This window comes from Musa acuminata, chromosome BXJ3-6, assembly GCF_036884655.1.
Source record: "Musa acuminata AAA Group cultivar baxijiao chromosome BXJ3-6, Cavendish_Baxijiao_AAA, whole genome shotgun sequence".
NCBI lineage: Eukaryota > Viridiplantae > Streptophyta > Magnoliopsida > Zingiberales > Musaceae > Musa > Musa acuminata.
Genome location: NC_088354.1, coordinates 36,677,759 through 36,696,908, shown reverse-complemented (window position 1 = coordinate 36,696,908; position 19,150 = coordinate 36,677,759). Strand labels below are relative to the sequence as shown.

Genomic DNA, 19,150 nt, shown 5'->3' with positions numbered 1-19,150 from the left:
AATTCATTTATACTTCTTTAACCTAACATTATTTTCACATGTAACTCTAAGTCAAAATGAGTCATCTTTATTCATTATATTTCATGAAATATTTAATATCATCCATCATAAAAATAATTATGTTAATCTCCTCATTTGTTATTAGTAAATTAATTTTGTTTGATCATTAACTGTTACGGAACTCCATATCATAACAAGAATGCTGTTGAAATCAGTATTCCACGTGGCAATCATCCACATCCTCGTCGCCTTTCGGTTTACGCCATCACATCGGAGATCTTTTGGCCGAGTACCTCTACAACTTCGGCACCGCCGCGAGGCCGCTGGGATCGTACTCACTGAACGTGACGGTGGCCGGGCATTTGTACGACACGGAGGCATTGAAGCAGAACAACGGCTTGAAGAAATGTTCTGCTTCGGTGACGGCGGATATATGTGCCAAGTTTAGAGCGGACATGACGGCGACAGAGAACGAGATGGCCATGGGAAGCTTCAGTGGACGAGGAAAAGAGGAAGAGGAGACGGGCACTGCTTCTCTTCAAGACGAGGTTAATCACGTAAGTGCTTGAAGAAATGTCTCGAAAGCTACTACTATTTACAAATGTTTCTCACTTGTTTGGAAAAGGATCGACACACACTTGCAGCATTGTGGTATTATGTGGAAATTGAGTTTACTTATTCTCTTTCTTGCTTTATATGATTGTTCTGCTCTGCACTATTTCCAATTGTTGTATTGTGAGTTCAGAGCTGTTCATCAACATCACAACCTACTTTGGTGTTATGATAGCATATATGAATGTATTTTGGGGTCCTCATTTTCTATTGGAAAAATTTTCAATGTAAGAGGATTGGAGCAAGATGAAGATGGGGCATGTGTGAGTATTTAGCTTTGAGTTGCTTGAGCTACTTAGCATAAAAAAGAGGTATTGCTACATAATTTTAATATTTGGTCTCATATTTTTCAAGTTCAAGATTTTTGCTCCCTCTCTCTCTCTCTTATTCTAGACTTTTGGTGGTATCAATATAGACATTTTATCTTGAACTTGCTTACTTGATAAAAAGGAAAAGAATATTTATATTGGAGCTGGTTGTCTTACAGGAGGTAAGGATCAAATCTTAGGTTCTTTTTTATGTGTACCTTGAGTTTCTTTTTTTAACTTAGTTGATTATGTAGCTTTTGTTACTATTCTAATGCTATGTATTTTTACAAAAAGAAATTATGCATATTTCTTTTTAGCACAAGTTTCACATGGTCTGTATGGATCAAGCATTTCTGACCTGAAGACAAATAAATTCTTATGTCATTAGACCTTGCAACTATGTGATGTTGAGTACATGCACATCATTGACATTTCAAGCACACTTATATTAGAAAATATTCAAATATGAGTCGGATGACATAATGAGTTTGAGCAACAAGTTAAACAAGTTAACTGTTTAAGCTTTTAGGTTGGATGAGTGTCAAGTCTCACAGACCGTAGTTCTGACAGTTTAACTCAAATTGGAGTCATAAAATTCTTAATAACTTTCAAGGGCATAGGTTAATAGCACCAAATTGTTTAATGTGAGTGGCTGCAGAAAAAATCTTGGGTGATGTGTTATCTGATTGGGGTAGCTTCGAAGAAACAAATTTAAATGATATGTGTGCTTTCTGATTTGGTTGTACTATGCAAGTGAATTAAAAATGTTTAGCAAATTGTGATGACTGTAGTGACACATTGAGAACAGGAAGTGCCACTTTGAAGAAATTTTGGGTAGTTGAAGAGAGCTTTAAGTAATCTGTGATCTATATGTTGTCTGATTTGGACTCTAGCAAGGCTTGATGAGTATGAAAGCACATTGACAAAGTAAATTGTTATACAATACCCATCTTTGAGTCATCAGCAAGATAAGTATGCTGATTTGAGTTTTAGCTTCACACCTCAACCAGTTATGAAGTTTTTATGAGTGTCAAAGCAAACTTGTACATAACCATCTTTAGCTAACTTAATGAAGTTCTTAGTTTAAGACATTTCTACCAGTTATGAAGAATTGAACAAGGCTAGATGACTTAAAATTGATAAAGCAACTTGTTGTACATAACCATCTTTTCAGACTTCAAACATGAATAAGCTAATTGAGATTTATTGTCAGAATTCTTAGTTTAGATACCTCAAATTGTTGTTCATAACCATCATTTTAGTCTTCGTACACAAATGAGCTAATTGAATATCACTTTTAAATAAGTTCCTAGTTAAAGGCATTCAGCTAGTTAGGAAGACATTCTGATTGACAAAGCAAATTGTTGTCCATCTTTGGATCTTCAAATACAAATAAACAAATTGAGTTTTAGTCTCAATGAGGTTCCTTGTTTAAGACATTCAATTCAGCCAGTTAGGAAGATTTTTAGATTGATAAAGCAAATTGTTGTACAAGAGCGTATTTGAATTTTCAAAAGGTAATAGCCTAATTGAGTTTTAGCCTTAATGAAGTTCCGACTTCAAGACATATTCATTTCAACCAGTTCTGAAGACCTTCTGATCGACAAACCAAACTATTGTACATAACCATCTTTGAGTCTTCATAGCAGATTGACAAAACAAATTGTTATACACAATCATCTTTGAGTCTTCATAGCGCATTGGCGAAACAAATTGTTATACACAATCATCTTTGAGCCTTCATACATAAATAACCTAATTGAGGTTTGGTTTTGAAGTTCTTAACATACCTCAACCAGTAAGCAAGAGTTTTTTGATCTAGTCTGCTTTGTTGGTTCCAAAGCCATGTCTTACCTTCTTAGCCACCTAAAGATTATTTACATCTCAAATAGCCTATCATGAAGAGTTATGGTTGCTGAACTAATGAAATCTTGCTTTAATGCTCATCACACTCTTTCATGCTACCAGATCAATTAGTTGGTTGCAGAAAGGGCAATGGATCTTTCCAATTAATTCATGCATGTGAAAAAACACTGCAAGGGAAATGGACTTAGGATACACAACAGAAGGTCAGCAATCCAACTTAGTTGGAGCAATGGCTGATGTGAGGATTGATATTTTGTAGAGTTAAGTGCATAAATAAAAGAGTTTGGGAGAGTACCTTATGGCTTATGCAATGGTCCTTTCCAGTCTGATCTATTTTGACTGTTAAATACATCAGTGGTCCTTTTTTGTATGCATGGAAACAGACCTCTGAAAAGATTGATACCATTACAATAGAAATTATATAACCAACAATAGCAGTTGGTAAATTGTAATATCCATGCAAATTTCAATCAGAATAAAGGAAAATAGTTACCAACTGTGGTGGTAATTTAATCGTGGCAACATATGTGGAAGGTTTGTGAGGCTAGCTTGAAAACTAACTTAATTAATGGCCGCGACACAAAGGACTTTTTGTTTGATTTTTTATTATTTGATAGAAACATTCTGCTTGCTTGTAGTATTAGAATAATTGTGCAAATATCAAACAAAACTCAGCTATTAGGGAAATGCAACTTGCAAATGATTATAATGGTGATGTATCTGCAACATCAAAGAACAGAGAAGTGCATGATGATTTGAAAATTTATACTAATCTTCTGGTACAGTTATTAATTTCTTGAAGAGTCAGCTCAGAGGCACCTTCATTAGGTCAAATAAGATATTTCCATTTTAAGCTATTTTGCTGACAACACAACCACGATGAAGTTCTCCACATGCCTCATCGCTGTGGAAAGAGACCTTTTAGTTTAATGTTCTCTTTGCTTCTTTGCAAGTTTTGGACCTTTTCTTGTATGAATAAGACATTCAAATTAGTGATTCTTACTTCACAAGATTGCCTTGAGACATTGTGGGTTTCACCTTTCAGTGCACTATGTCATGTCTGTTGCTTGAATTAGTTGCTACAAGGCACAATTAATTAAAGTGGAGACATAAAAGGAAGATACCAGTAAGTGGCGTGGTCATTACGATACTTCTGTTGTAAAGATATGCTGTGATATCAACTTAGGTGGAGATATAATTAGGAAGCAAATTGTTTCATGACAACATTTGCTAGGCTTAAACCTAATGATCCAATATCTTTTGCTTAGGAATAAGCAGAAGTGCCCACATGTGCAGAATCCTACAGAAGTTCAAATCCTCTTCCTCAGAAATGCAAATTAGCTCTTTCTTGTTCAAGTCATGTTCTGAAAATGTAGTATTTTGTGGCATACTGTAGATATGGATAAGAAAGTGCTCATCCATGGTTACCTATACATCTCCTCTCAATAGAAAGATCCAATTCTAATACTTGAGTGAGCCACTTAGAAACCACATAGGTTTGCAAAAAAATTGTTCTTCCACAACTGCCTTGTTTACAGAGATTAGTCCAACAGCATTTTTCTGTCATGCTTAACATATCCATAGCTGCACTCTTCTGGGAACAAGGTGATGGGCTTTTGCCAAGAAGAGCTACTCTAAACTATGAAAGGAAATTTAAAAGATGATGTTGCCTCCAGATATATTCTCCTAAGATATATAAAATTCTAAGGCACCCAGAATGAACAGGACAAGGATTACATGAACATCGTGGTTGGATAAGGAATCAAAATTTTAAATTGGCAAGGTGTTTGTTTTATCAGTCTGATATTGGTTATCAGTATGGTTACTAACTCATAATTAAAACATAATAAAAGTAAATAGGCAAGAGGTTTGTTTTATCAGATGATATGAGTACTGTTCTCTTAAGGGGTGAGAAGCTAGTGAGAAGCTAAATTAGAAAAACAAATCTAGAGGGAATATATTCTTCCTGTTTCTCTATAGAATAACAGAGGGGTGTCCTTCTTCCAAAGAACAATCCCTGTCTAGGACTTGGGCACCACCTCCACTTCAAATGATTCTGAGACAAGTACCTCATATTCTTCAGTATCTTTGAAATGTGAGCTGATATGTCAATGGCTCTTCTTCAGTACCTTCAGAAATCCTCATTTGAGCACTTCAGATTCTGATCTACTACATCAGTGGGGAGGTACTACATCCATTGTCAGGTCAGTTGGATTGAGTGTGTTAAGGGCTTGGAATTGTTGACTTGTCTCTGTCTTGTGGTTGCAGCTGGTGAATTGATCAATGCCCCATCTCATCTTTTCAATGGACTTGTGATTGAAGATTCAAGCTAACACAAGAAGTGAATGAATTGTCTAAGATTTTGTTGACAGCACCATGTCCCTGTTTTCAGATCTAGTGTGATTTAGCTGCCAATAGTAGCTTTTGCTGCTGCATTAATTGCCCACTAAATTTAGGACTGAATGTGGAGTTGAATAGGCCTATAATTTCTGATATTTTAGCTTAGTTAGCCATTTTTTCCTGCTTTCTTGCTTCTTATCAGTTCATTTGATCAAGTAATGGAGATTAGATTGAGGAGATGATGCAAAATGAGTTTGTGCCTTGTGGGTATTAACAAGGTGTGGATGTTAAATCAAATGGAACACTCAAGAAAAAGGTCTTTCTTACTGTAAAGTTAGGTGTGCATTATTTATGCATGATGTTCATTACTTTTTTGTGTCCATAGAAGATGGAATCCATCTTGGGATACAAGATGACAAAGCATGTCACATGGTGGGAACAAAAAATTGGTTCAAGACAAAGTTGGCAAGACCAAGAACAGAAGTGTGAGATTGAAATTTGCCATGTGGGTATTAGTATTATGTGGGTGTTGTAATTAATGTTTGATAGAATGGGTTAGTGAAATATCTGTTCGGACACTTGTGGATATTATTTCTTCATATCATAATATTTTATTTATTCTATCAAAAAATGAACATGTTCTACATACATTTACAAACCTTAGAAATCTTCCTTATATCACAAACATTATTCCATTAAATCCTATTAAATTCCACTATCAAAAGGTGAGTTAATAGTGTGTAAAACAATAATTAGATAATTCTTAGATCTTTGTCAGTCATATGCCAAGCTTCTCGGTTTTAATTATCTTTATATTATTTGGGATATTTGGTTTGAATATTCGATCATCCACTAATTTTTTATTTAATAAATATTAAAAAAATTATAATATCATTTGATAAAATTTGAATTGGCTAACCAGCTTAGTCTATAAAGACGTTATAAAAAAATCATATCTTCACAACTTATCCTTTATAAATAATAATAATTATTTTATTTTATTTTATAGATACTAAGATGCTAATAAGTGTAACATGAGAGTATGCTTCTCATAAACTAATATTGCATAATTGAGAAAGAAATTTTAAATTCAATAAATTTGCATTATTTTTTCAATCAAACTAATAAATAACATGTTTCAGTCCATGTATAAAATATCTTGTGTGCTATTTAATGTAATAAACTCAAATAAAAAAAATCTATTACATGAGTGTCTTGTACATCTATTTAATATTAAAAAAAACTCTGACTAAGATATGAAGGTAAAAATTAATTTCTGCTAAAATTGCTACTTTATACTAACACACCTTAATCATTTGAGATTGTTCATCAAGATTGCACTTGATGTCACAATATTAAGACTCAAGTTTGCATAATATGCCAACATACATTGTGGCATAAACACTCCAAACCTAATCAAATCTGTGATGCAAGGGCTCCAAATAATTTAATTAATCCCTTCTGAGTTTGTCCCTTCACACTCCAAAATTGCTCAAATCTGTGCTGCAAGGAATCAAAATTTAATTATTTCTTGGTCAGAATCAAAGCTGCATTGCATTCATTTGGAACATTTTGGGACATGAACTGCATCTGTTCCTTTGTTCTCTCCTCACTGTTTCTTTGTTTTTGCAAGCCAACACATCAAGTCTTACACCCACCAATCATGTAATGACACATCATCACAAGGATTGCTTTGGTCCCCATAACTGAACATGGAACTCTTGCCACCACTCGCCTTTTCTCCTCTATAAAGCACGTTCTCCCCATCACTTTAGCCTCTCTCTATCTCTCTCTCTCTCTCTCTCTCTCTCTAGAGGGGAGCTTTCTTCTTCTTCTTCTTCTTCTTCTTCTTCTTCTTCCATACATCATAGGAAGCAAGAGATCTCCTTGCTTTCTGCAAACGGTATAATAGAGATAGAGAGAGAGAGAGAGGAGAGAGGAGGATGGGAGGGGAAAATGGAGGGGAGGTGGGGAAGAAGGGGAGGCGGAAGTTCGCAGTGCTGCTGTGCGCTGAGGAGTCGGAGTACGTGAAGAAGGTTTACGGAGGGTACTTCAAGGTGTTCGTGGGGCTGCTGGGGGAGGAAGGGGAGACGTGGGACGTGTACCGCGCGGCGCGCCGCGAGCTGCCGTGCATGGAGGACGTCGGCACGTACGACGGTTTCGTGATCACCGGCAGCTGCAACGACGCCCACGGCGACGACCAGTGGATCAACGACCTCGTCTCCTTCCTCAAGACCTTGGATTCCCTCAAGAAGAAGGTCCTCGGTGTCTGCTTTGGCCACCAGGTATACCCTCTTCTCCTCAGTAGTGCATATCTTCTGTCTGTGAAATTACCCCACAGTGGAAACCGGTAATAGTTGGAGCACGCAGAAAACATGATCTTGGAGATTTTTCTCGTAGCAATTTCTTTTAGAGAGATGAGAGAGTAAAAACAATGTGATCAATGTTAGATTTAAAGCTCTGTCGGTAGAGATTGGATGTGACAGATACATAAGCCAAGAATATCATTGACAAGCCTAGGCAGATAAGAAGTCTCATCAGACGAAGGTTGATTACTTTATGATTGTGAATAGATTGGTGTCTTTCATGCTTATACCATGGTCGAAAAGCCCCCATTTGAAGGAGGAGATCAGGGGAGAAGACTTTGACGGGAATAATGTGGTGCATGCATAAACAGGGACCCAATCAAAGAATCTGGAAACTGCCATACCTATTTCCACAGCTTGATCATACTCTTACCAACTTTGATGTGACTGGGGAGACTGATTCTAAGTCCAGTCTATGTCCTCTCTGAGCTGCCATTAGGACTACAGATTATTTTGATGAAACCTACTGATCTGCCATTAGGACTACAGATTAGCCTTGATAGTTTTCAACCAATGAGAAGCTAAGTTGTTTATTTGTTTACCTTTTTAATAAGGTCAGAATTCAAATGGGTCAGTCTTCTTCTTGGGGTTGGAGCCCTGGAAATTTTGTCTCTTCATCTTTTATTTTCTTTTTTTATTTTAAGCCTTCCTAGATGGCATTCAAACAAGAATTTTTTTTATGACAATAGTACTAATATTTTTTTTTCTCTTAACTTGATTTGACATCCATTAAAAAAGTGATGCTTCCATCAATGTGAAATCTGAGAAATACTATTGTACTCGAGTCTTATTAGTGTCATCTTTGCAAGGAAGGGAAGAGTTTAGTTTGGTAGCGGGAACACTGCTTAATTGGATCTCAAAAAGAACAAACTTTATCATGACAGCAAGATTCACTCTCTAGGAACAACATATCATGTGGTGATGTCTAGGGATCAGGTATCATGTGGAGACAATTCATTTGGAACATCCACAAGAGTGGGTGGTCATTAAAGCTGCACAATGCAGGATCAAGCATTGCCAAGTAGCTATCTAAGAAGATTTGTTGCACCATGGGGACCACGGAGGAGATCCACCATCTCTATCCACTGACCACAGAGTGAAGCACCTAATTTAGTAACCACAGTAAAGGAGCCATGGCACAACACTCTTGTCACTGCACTGCCACTGGCCCTCCTCATCCCCATTTACAGCTTCTTCCTTTCAGAAAATGACAACTGGTGACTGCTTTCTCTCTCTCTCTCTCTGTCTTGCATATATGGTATAGACATCATCAACTGGGTAAAACTGTCGATGTGTTTTATAAAGAATAGATCAGAAGAACCTTGTTGATGTGGGATATCTATCTCTCGGATCAATGTGTTCTTCAGTAACCATGACCATGAGGCATAGTTTGATGACATCTTTGTCTGTATGCAGATTTTGAGCCGAGCTTTGGGAGGGAAGACTGGCAGAGCAAAGAAAGGATGGGATATAGGAGTGACCTGCATCCACCCCTCTCACTCCACCATCAAGCTGCTGGCTTCTCTCCGCATCCCCTCTCATCTCCCTGTCATCGAATTCCACCGCGACGAGGTTGGCGAAGACGGCTAAAGAACTCAACCTTGCTGTGTCCTCTCCTCCATGCATTCAGCTCATGCTGATGACCCGCTTGCCGTGCAGGTGTGGCAGCTGCCGCCCCATGCGGAAGTGATGGCTTGCTCGGAGAAGACCGGCGTCGAGATGTTCAGATGTGGAGATCACATCATGGGCATCCAGGGTCACCCGGAGTACAACAAAGACATTCTCCTGCACCTCGTCGATCGTTTGCTCCAGCGTAATCTCATTCAGGTACCTTGTATCCATCGGTATTTATTGGTCTGATGATGATCTGGTGTAGGTATGGGTATTATCTTCTTTGAACGATGTTGAACTGCACAGATCGGTATACTGTTTGATAAACTGATACTGTAGATTAGATTCAAAACCTTGGTTGTGATCACATCTGTTCAGAATCCAGGAAAATTATGATACAACAGTTTTTTTCTTTTGTAGATTTTTAGATCTTAATAGATTTTTTCTCTAAAAAAAAATATATGGTGTTACTGTTCATATTCATCATCATTTAGCAACATGAAAAAAGTATAGCATGCATTGTTTCATTCTTCAGACTAGCTAAATATGATGATGACAATGAAGGAATTAATAGTCGGTGTCAATTTCTAATTCTCAAGAACTTTGAACATCAAATCTTTTTTGAGGAAACTTCACGTTTGCAACTCTGAAAAATGCAAATATACAATTCTTTTCTATTGAAAGATGATACAAGTGTACTCTTTGCAGACTTGTCATGCTGAAGCAGCAAAGGCAAGCTTGGATGCACAAGAACCAGATCAAGAGGCTTGGAAAAGGCTCTGCAAGGGCTTCCTCAAGGGGCACATCTCATGGTAGCTAACCTTCTTCTGGATCAAACATGGAGCTAAAAGATGTAACCCCTACTGAATTCCACAACTTGTACATTAGCATCACGAGGAGCTCATCATCAGAAGTAGTTGCATCAATTTGGTTCAAAACTCACATTCATGTAGTAGGTGTTTCAGAAAAGAACAGTCATTTCAATCTGCTGTGTTGGATGCAACTTGCTTATAAGTTGTGGATCAATTTGATCAAACAAGTACATTTCTTTCTACTAAATAAATCAATGAAGTTTATCAGTGCTAAGTTGAGTATAACAAAATTGCCCCTCAAATTTGTGTTGTGTGCAATAGCACTTTCAGTAACAAGAGGCATTTGTCACATATAGAAACAGTACCTTGAGACTAAGGTTTGTCATATCGAAGCGTACCGCTCGATACCGGTCCGACAGGCTATCGATACACGGACTGTCCGATACCGCTATAGTGCTACAGTATTATACTGTAGCACTGCTATAATATAAAAAATATAAAATTATTCGGTAAACCAAGGTGTATCGCTTGGTACATCCTGATGTACCGCCCAATACATCGGTACCGTATCTTATCGAGCCTGGATCGAAACGTCAGTACGGTACGGTACGACGAACCTTTGGTTGAGACTACCATAAATAAAGAAAGCAGCAAAAAGGGATGTGTTTGTTAAAGCCAAATGCATCAGAAATCATCAAAACATATGAAATTTCTCTCCAAATATATATATATATAACTTCAATATATATGAAATTTATTTCCCTTCATAGTACTTAAGTTAACCATCTCAATACAACTCATATTAACTAGTTTAAGTTATATATATATATATATATATATATATATTTTGATGTATATGGTTATATATATATATATTGATGTATATATATATATATACATATACATATATATCCAAATTGTATATGGAATTATATCACAAATTATCTTAAAGAAAACCAAAATTGATATTTTTATTTCAAATCCTAACTATATTATAAATGTGTTCTGAATCGCGTAAGGGTAAACGAAAGAAGTCGAAGAGTCGAATACGATGGAGATAGCTGAAGAGGCGGTGGAGATGGCGGCGGCAGAGGAGGAGGAGGAGGAGGAGGAAGTGTATGCTTGGAGTTGGGGCGCGGGGACCGACGGGCAGCTAGGGACCGGCACCATCGAAGACCAGCACCTCCCCCAGCCCCTCCCCCACCTTCCCACCGCCGTATCTAGGGTCGCCTGCGGTGGCGCCCACGCCGTCGCCCTCACTGGTACTAACTCCCCCCATCAACCAACCCGGAATGAGTTTCTGTTTCTGTTGATTGAGATTTTAGCGCAAAATTGTAGGGCTTTTGTCGTCACTCGATTCAGTATTCGGTACTTAACTTCTTTCTTCATGAAATATCCTTATTTTGCTTGATATAGAATTAATAGCTAGAGTTTCTTCTTTTAAATGATGGATAACACTCCTTGTTGATTAATCCTAAGAGAAACATTAAAGGGAATCACTTGGACATTGCAAAAGATTCGTTGATTGATTCTTGATGAGTTTGCCACACGGTTTGACGCCTTCACATGATGGTAAATATAATCCATCTTTGGCTATATTTTGATGAATTTGTCCTTCTAGATAAAAAAAAATAAAAAATAAAAACTTACCCTTTCCACCAATTTTACAGAGTTGCTTCTTGATTGTGTGAGCTTTAGCTATAATGAGGAACGTGGATTTTCAGCACCAACCCTTGTCTTGGATGGCATAGCATCTCTCCTTCCATGAATGATCTGCCATGAAGGGTCTGGGGTTCAGTCTCTGCTCTGTTGCAGGCCCAGTATTCCCTCTCAAAAGAAAAAAAAAAAAGGGAAGAATAATTTATAAGCAAAAAATGTCTCTCCATGGTTCTTCTTGAGCACAAAGGACTTTTATATCACCTTAGACATTTAGTGTACTGTTCACACACAGATCATTATTATATTCATAATAGATCATTTTTTCTTTGTGGATACATAATTTCCAGGAGTGATATTACTTGTTTTATTTGCCATCATTGATCTTCTTAGAATGGATGTTTACTGCTTAGGTCTAATGGTATCTTACCCTATTTATCAGTAATTTTATGTGTATAAGAAATTACCATTAAATTGCTAGTGTTGGTTTTAGATGTAAAGTTCTTTTTCAATATAATGTTCGCCAATGTACTTGAGAAATAGTTTGGTTTCAAGTGTTGATTTTAGATGTAATTTTAATATATTACCTTTCATAAAAGTTTGTCTTGGATCCTCTTTCTTTAACACACTTCATTGGATGTTTTGATGAACTCCACATAGTGCCTTTGATTATTCTCAATTTAGCTTTATTTTGTCTCTATTTATCTTTATTTCTTTTTTAATACTGAGGCTATCCTAAAGTTTTCGCTGCTTGATGTGGAACCTAGTAGCTGTTCTCATCCTCTCCCATCATCTTAGATTGAGCATGATTATGGTTTGAAACTTCTAAAGTTTTATTTCTTACTGTTGACCTACTGTTTTCTTCTTCACATCTAGTATTTGAGATTCCACCTATCCGGTCCTGTATAGTTATTATTGTAACAGATTCTAGAAGCATTTAAGTTATTTAGGTGAAATGCTTCACATGACTTGACCTTTTGTAGGTGATGGTAAAGTTTTGACGTGGGGAAGAGGTACACATGGTCAACTTGGTCATGGGAAGTTCGAAAGCTGTTCCCGACCGAAGCCTGTAAAATTCCTTGAGAGCTTAACTATGTCCTACGTTTCTGCTGGATGGAATCACTCTGGTTTTGTTACAGGTTTTTACATGCTAGAATGATTATTTCCTCTTCATTGTTCCATCTAAATTTTAAACCGAAAGGCAGTATTCATTCTTCAAAAATTGTTCTCTCATGAGCCAAATTTTAAGTGATTGTGAATCAAATTGTCTGCTTTATTTCTAGATATACGAACAAGTGAATTTTTGTCTTAAATTTATCCTAGGGCATTAAATTATGTGCCATAATAACTTATGTTGACTTTGGTAATGCTGCAGATTTAAAATGGTAAGAAAAGCTTCCTACGGATCTTTATCCTTTTAATGCATGCTTGTGAAATCATAAAAGTCTTGTTATACTTCTGAAATTGTGATGGTAAAAACTTCGGAGGGCTTTTATTGATTTTATGAATTTTGATATTGTTTCTGGAGAAATCAGTTTGCATTTTGTAGCTTATTACTAATCTTAGGAACAATACTTACTATTATGAGGCAAGGAACAAATTAGACTTCCTACTGTAGTTCATATACATGATATTATTGATGATCAGTGTTTTTAAAAGTGCTAGGCGCCAAATGGCGTCAAGGTCCCAAAACTCTCAAGGCATTAGGCACTCGCCTAGGTGATCGCCCGAGCGAAACAAGACGCTCTCGAATATTAAAATTTAAAAAACATATTACGATTGATAAGTATGATCAAAAAAATAAAAATGACACATCAAATTGGAATTATATAAAGTACCAAATTATATTGTTCATCTTCTAATAACAAAAATGTCAAAACAAGTTGGTGCGCCCACCTTAAGCCGGTTCATCAAAGTAATTGTACTGTTATGTTCTAAATTCTAACTCCTAATAATGCATCCACCTCAAACGGGTGCATCAAAGTAATCAGTGAAAGGCTAATTACCTATAAAATGAGAAAGAGAGGAGATTGAGAAGTAATCGAAGAAAGGTTGTGGACGAAGATGGGGGGAAAGTGGAAACCAGCGGTGCACAAAGTTGCAGATGGCAGCGAACAAAGTTGCAGATGGTAGCAGACGAAGCGAATGAAGTGGACTAAGGTGGCAGACGAAGTTGCCGACGGCTGCGAATGAAGCTGCAGCGATGGACAAAGCAAACGAAGGCAACAGGAGGGTTTTGCTCGTTGCTTTCACTGGGTCGGTCATAGGGTATTAGTTGGTTTGATTAAACCAACTTAATCGTCCAGGCTCGAACTTGAGTCGAATAGCGACCACTTTGTCTTGAGCGCGCACTTGAGTCGCCCAATGTTGGGCCCAAGTGCATGGCCGAGCGGCTCTTTAGTAAAACGCCCCACCTTGAGGCTTCTTGAGGCGCTCGAGTCTTGCCTCGTCTGGTCTGAGCGCCTAGGCAAGCACCTTTGCAAAATACTATTGATGATAGCTTTCCAGATATGAAGGTACCCAATCTAGTTCTTTATCGTGTGTGTATATATATATATATATATATATATATATATATATATATATATATATATATATATATATATATATATATATATATATATATATATATATATATATAATGTGACATGCATGTCTTCCGTAGATATTATATGATGCAACGATAACATTGTTCCACTTGAAAGATACAAACCTAGTATTAAGCTCCTGCTTTAACCAATAATGCATGCATAAAGAAGAGAAATAAAATTGGCTTTATAGATTTTTTTGACTTTGAATTTTAGGGAGAGAACAATTTTATAGAAGAGATTAATTATGTTTAGAGGGTGTTCTCAACGGATACATTTGTAATCTTAATGTGTCCGTTTGTTGTTAGGTTCATGGTTGGATTGTTTAGATTGTTGTTTCCCTAGATATCCATCATCATAATTCCATTTCTAAATTTTGAATGATTTCTTCCCTCGACGCTAAGAGCTGAGAACTCGTAGTTGTTGCAATAGCTACTCTTAAGAATAGAATCCAACATGATGGTCTAATGAAGCTTAAAGTAGTTTGCATCTTGTGCAGCTTAAGTAGTTCAGGCTCAAGAAATTTGAGCATTGTGTGTTCATTTTATTATCCATATAAAACCACCCATTAATATCCTTTCGATCATGCTGTGTGTTTCGAACACGACACAAATATTGGCTTTGTCATTTAATTATAATATTGGTTGAATGCAATGCCATGATTGTTACTGGTTCTGTATCATGAGCATCAATTACAGCAAGGACACCTTATTTTTCCACGGCGAAGATTTGGGCTGTTAAATCCCACTCATTTAATTGAAGCACAATGGTGAAAGTAATTTTGCTTTCGTAGTGGCTGGTGTACCAACTCAAATAATTTCAGAAGACAAGAATTTTAGGTTTCTGCTAATTGTAAATTTCTACAGCTGTCTGAAGTGCCACTTCATCAATTTTGGATTTCCTGGTAGTATACTAGAGTTCTATCCCAAGAAACTGGGTAGTTATTTATTTATTTTATTAGTAGAAATTTGATGTTGTTTTTCTCTGGGTTTATACATCCTGTTACATATGCCAATTATTGTTTAACCTTTGATAGCTACGTTTTCTTGTTGAAAAATATGTTTTAGCTTTTGTTGCTAAACATTCAAATATTGTGCACCATGTTTTCCCATCATACTTTGTGATTCGTCTATAATCCATTATGAAGCTTTGAGGCTTCGTGGATCATATCTTATTATAAGCATATCATTTCGTCACTAGAATTGTGTTTGCCTACTCATGGTAGTTCCATAGGTTAGAAAGATTGCATATGGAAGTATGGTTGTAACAGAGTGATACATCAACATTCTCCTGATCAAAGTATTCCCTAATTTCCTACTCTAAAAAACATAGGTACCTGATTCTGCAAGCATCATGTTACAACAGGATGTCAACATTGTTTATTTGCAAGCAAACTCATATATCCATCTTAATTTGCACTAGAACATGTAGACTGGTATGAACACCAGTTGTTTTGTCAGTTTATGTCAGTTTTAACTTATACACAGTTGCATTATTCATTATAATTCTCTTGCTGTGTATCGTGTATCATGTATACACTCCTATAGTATCTGCTCCATGATCCACATACTGTACTATCTGCCTATCTTGGTTGAGATTAGTCAGAATCCATTAGAAATGGCTGGAATTGCCCAAGATCTGCCAGAATTAGCCAAGTTATTCTCTGAATCAGTTCTGTTTTGGACAAGATTGGCATGTGGTTGACTCAGATTGGTATGTGGATCAGCTGAACTCAACCTGCATAGTTTGACAGATCAAGGGTGATCCTTGAGCTGGAATCACCTTGCCGCAAAGTATTGCGAAGTTGGATCACCTCGTATCACCCATTTTCTGACTGGTTCTTTATTTAGTTGTACAATTATTTATTCTAATTCATTTCAGCCACCAACTTAGCATTTGTTTTTGTCTCCAGCTTTTTTGCTCTTTTTCTTGTAAGCAACTGTGACTTCTATTGGTCATTCTGATATTCTTTTGCTGTTCTTTTAGAGCATCTATCTGAGTTTTTTTTTTTAAATAATGGATCTTCCTCATATCCCTTCATAGATACGGGATGTCTCTTTATGTGTGGAGATGGCTCATTTGGACAGCTTGGCAATGGGGACAATCAGTCACATGGCTCTCCCTTTAAAGTCCAATTTTTTGTTTCACAACATGTTAAGCAAGTAGCATGTGGAATGCGTCATTCTCTCGCCTTGGTAACAGGTAAAAACATTCATGAGTTTTAGCTCTGTATTAAAATTTATAGCTCAACATGCCAATTCAGTTGGCCTTTTACAAGTCACATTTGCAAAGTTGAAGAAGAAAAGCATTGGTGTTAAAATAAGAGACCATGCATGTTATTATGAACTCCTTAGTTTAAGAATTATATTTCAGAGAAATTTGATACTGTGACATCCTATTGACCTCTTTTATGCTCTTCCCACAATCATCAAATAGAAGCTTGGAAATTTCTAATAACTTTTAGTGCCTTTTGCCATGTTTGTCATGTGCTTGATTATGTAAGTACGAAGTCATATTCCTATCCTAACGTTCACCGCCTTGGAAATACTCATGTCTACACACTAGTGTAACCTTATCATATTAAGGAAATCTCTGTTATGTACTCTAGCTGCGGCTGCTGATAAATTCTATGTTTTTCTTGATAAGCAAATCTTAGACCTAAGCTTCATTCTTCCAAATAGTAGGACAAAATTGTTTTGCATATGTTCAGAATTTTGCTGCCAATATGAGTTTCTCATCATCATGGATGTATCTTCTATTAATCGGTAATTTTAATACACCATACTATTTAAGCAGGATCTTCAGGTGATATGATTTATGGTTTTGGCTCTGGGAGACATGGACAAATTGGTAAGCATCTATCTGGAGGCCAAAGATTACTTAATCTTCCTGCGGCTGTTCAAGGATTTGATGACCGTAAAATAGTCAGCATCCATGCCAATGGCGATCATAGTGCTGCATTATCAGGTATGTCCGTATTAATTAAATGTAATAGTGCTTATGTTTTTCCTCTTGACTTTTTGAGTTATTAAACATGCAATTGCTTATTTTGCATCAGCTAGTGGACAGTTATACTTATGGGGTAGACGATTCAGTGGAAATGTTGATAATCATATCCCCCAAATTGCACCGCTGTCTCTACGGATTTCACAAGTTGCTCTTGGATGGAATCATGCCTTAGTAATGGCTGGTACTTCTTTTTAAGAGTAGTGTTAGATTATATATATAGCATGTTATGATTAGTTTACCGACTGCCTCACAGATGGATTCGTTTATATGCTTGGTGGGAGCCGCCATGGTCTACTCGCAGAGACTCAAAAAGTGAACTTGGTGGAGCATGGATTACCTATGCTTGCTTCATGTACCACCTCAAATGGTATCTTTTGTTCTTTTTTATATAAGAATTTATTGACCAATAAAAAGGAATCATTCCATGTATTTATGGATGAAATTATCTCAATCTGTATAAAAATCAAGCTGGCAACGTTTGACTTTGCCTGTCTCTTGAGATACCAAACTCTTGCAAGACTAATTATTTCATATCTTTTGTTGTTCGCTATTACTTTTTTTCTATGTACTGTAAGATTTGGTTCTCTCATACTCTTCAGGCACTGATGCCTGAACTCTAAATTTACGGATAATTTACGGATGAAATTATCTCAATCTGTATAAAAATCTAGCTGGCGACGTTTGACTTTACCTGTCTCTTGAGATACCGAACTCTTGCAAGACTAATTATTTCTCATATCTTTTGTTGTTCGCTATTACTTTTTTTTTATGTACTGTAAGATTTGGTTCTCTTATACTCTTCAGGCACTGATCCCTGAACTCTAAATTTTAAGTCTTGACAACAACAGATTTGCTTGCACAAGGCTGAGTTGCTATTCAAATTTGGTATATTTTGTAGCCATCTGATGTGATTCCCCATTAAAATGACCAATTGTTTTTGGTATACAAATACTGAATGACTCAAAAGGTGGTGAATTACTGATCTGGTGAGAAAAGCCTTTACTGTTAGTCAAGATAAAGCTCTTATAAATTGGCATTCTTTGTCAGTACAGTTATTCTCGGCTTAAGTGACTCTGTTGAATATCATGGAATTTTAAATATTCTTTGCTTTAGTCAACTTTATTTGTTCCTGGCAAGTGAGCCGTCTTATATATGACTCCTAGGTTCTCTCACTCTGGAGGGAGTTCCCTGCCTTGATGAGAAGGCGGTGAGCATTGCAGCAGGTGCTGAACATTCTGCTCTTGTAACAGGTGAGACAAACAACACATGGTTGCCTCTCTCTTTTTTCTGTCTGATGCAATTAAAGTTATTTACTATGGCATATTTATCAGAGAAAGGATCGGTAATGACATGGGGCTGGGGGGAGCATGGCCAGCTTGGCCTGGGGAACACATCTGATCAAACACGCCCACAGGAGGTAAAGTTGGACTGCAATGGATCATTTCTTTGGACTCAATTTGCCGTATATTGTGGCAGTGGATTTACAATTGTCGCAAAAGCAACAGAGTAACATTGTTTATGCAAGTCCAGTTCGAGAGTAATATCGTTTAAGTCCTGTTGGAGATGATGTAAATTGAGCAGCAAATTATGCTAGGGATTAAAATTTTGATTCATTTTGAAGAGGGGACTGATTCAGATATTTGTATTCTACTTATGATGTATCATCAAGTAATTAATATATGTATTCTTTTTGGGGAAAATAAAGTTGGAGAAGATGAATTCTATTTCTCTGCCACAATTCTGTATGATTTCTTGTTGTAACTTTTCAGACTCGAAAGTTGGAGCCTTCTGCTTCTAATGTAATGTAGTTATAAAGAGTTAGGAAACCATAATTTTCTTCACATGGCTGAAGGCATGGTGGTCCGGTCACCGCCTCGTGCTCCGAGGCTATCTTAAAATATTTCCTTGTTCTGTGTCACATCATGCAGCACTGTGGTGCTTATGGGTACCGCAGGTGAGCATATGCTACACGGGATTGATAG

General features: G+C 36.8%; 2 protein-coding genes across 2 annotated transcripts; both read left to right on the top strand.

Annotated features, from left to right (window-relative positions):
• The first annotated feature begins 6,916 nt into the window (after positions 1 to 6,916).
• On the top strand, positions 6,917 to 10,189 carry LOC103989430 (gamma-glutamyl peptidase 5). The gene is made up of 4 exons (XM_009408270.3): positions 6,917 to 7,411; positions 8,909 to 9,064; positions 9,152 to 9,319; positions 9,812 to 10,189. Exons 1-4 carry the CDS (start codon positions 7,070 to 7,072, stop codon positions 9,917 to 9,919), a joined length of 774 nt encoding a protein of 257 aa, XP_009406545.2. The 5' UTR covers positions 6,917 to 7,069; the 3' UTR covers positions 9,920 to 10,189.
• Positions 10,190 to 10,943: 754 nt separating this feature from the next.
• Positions 10,944 to 18,906, top strand: LOC135640352 (ultraviolet-B receptor UVR8-like). The gene is made up of 8 exons (XM_065154696.1): positions 10,944 to 11,177; positions 12,555 to 12,710; positions 16,203 to 16,361; positions 16,956 to 17,126; positions 17,218 to 17,349; positions 17,422 to 17,535; positions 18,332 to 18,418; positions 18,500 to 18,906. Exons 1-8 carry the CDS (start codon positions 10,967 to 10,969, stop codon positions 18,676 to 18,678), a joined length of 1,209 nt encoding a protein of 402 aa, XP_065010768.1. The 5' UTR covers positions 10,944 to 10,966; the 3' UTR covers positions 18,679 to 18,906.
• The last annotated feature ends 244 nt before the right edge of the window (positions 18,907 to 19,150 follow it).

What these genes read in the sequence shown, in the direction of transcription:
- LOC103989430 (XM_009408270.3), top strand. Translation starts at nt 7,070, where the DNA reads ATGGGAGGGGAAAATGGAGGGGAGGTGGGGAAGAAGGGGAGGCGGAAG. An exon ending in TCGAATTCCACCGCGACGAG is followed by an intron (nt 9,065 to 9,151) that starts GTTGGCGAAGAC and finishes CTTGCCGTGCAG; the next exon opens with GTGTGGCAGCTGCCGCCCCA. An exon ending in TCCAGCGTAATCTCATTCAG is followed by an intron (nt 9,320 to 9,811) that starts GTACCTTGTATC and finishes TACTCTTTGCAG; the next exon opens with ACTTGTCATGCTGAAGCAGC.
- LOC135640352 (XM_065154696.1), top strand. Translation starts at nt 10,967, where the DNA reads ATGGAGATAGCTGAAGAGGCGGTGGAGATGGCGGCGGCAGAGGAGGAG. An exon ending in TTCTCTCGCCTTGGTAACAG is followed by an intron (nt 16,362 to 16,955) that starts GTAAAAACATTC and finishes CTATTTAAGCAG; the next exon opens with GATCTTCAGGTGATATGATT. An exon ending in ACATTCTGCTCTTGTAACAG is followed by an intron (nt 18,419 to 18,499) that starts GTGAGACAAACA and finishes CATATTTATCAG; the next exon opens with AGAAAGGATCGGTAATGACA.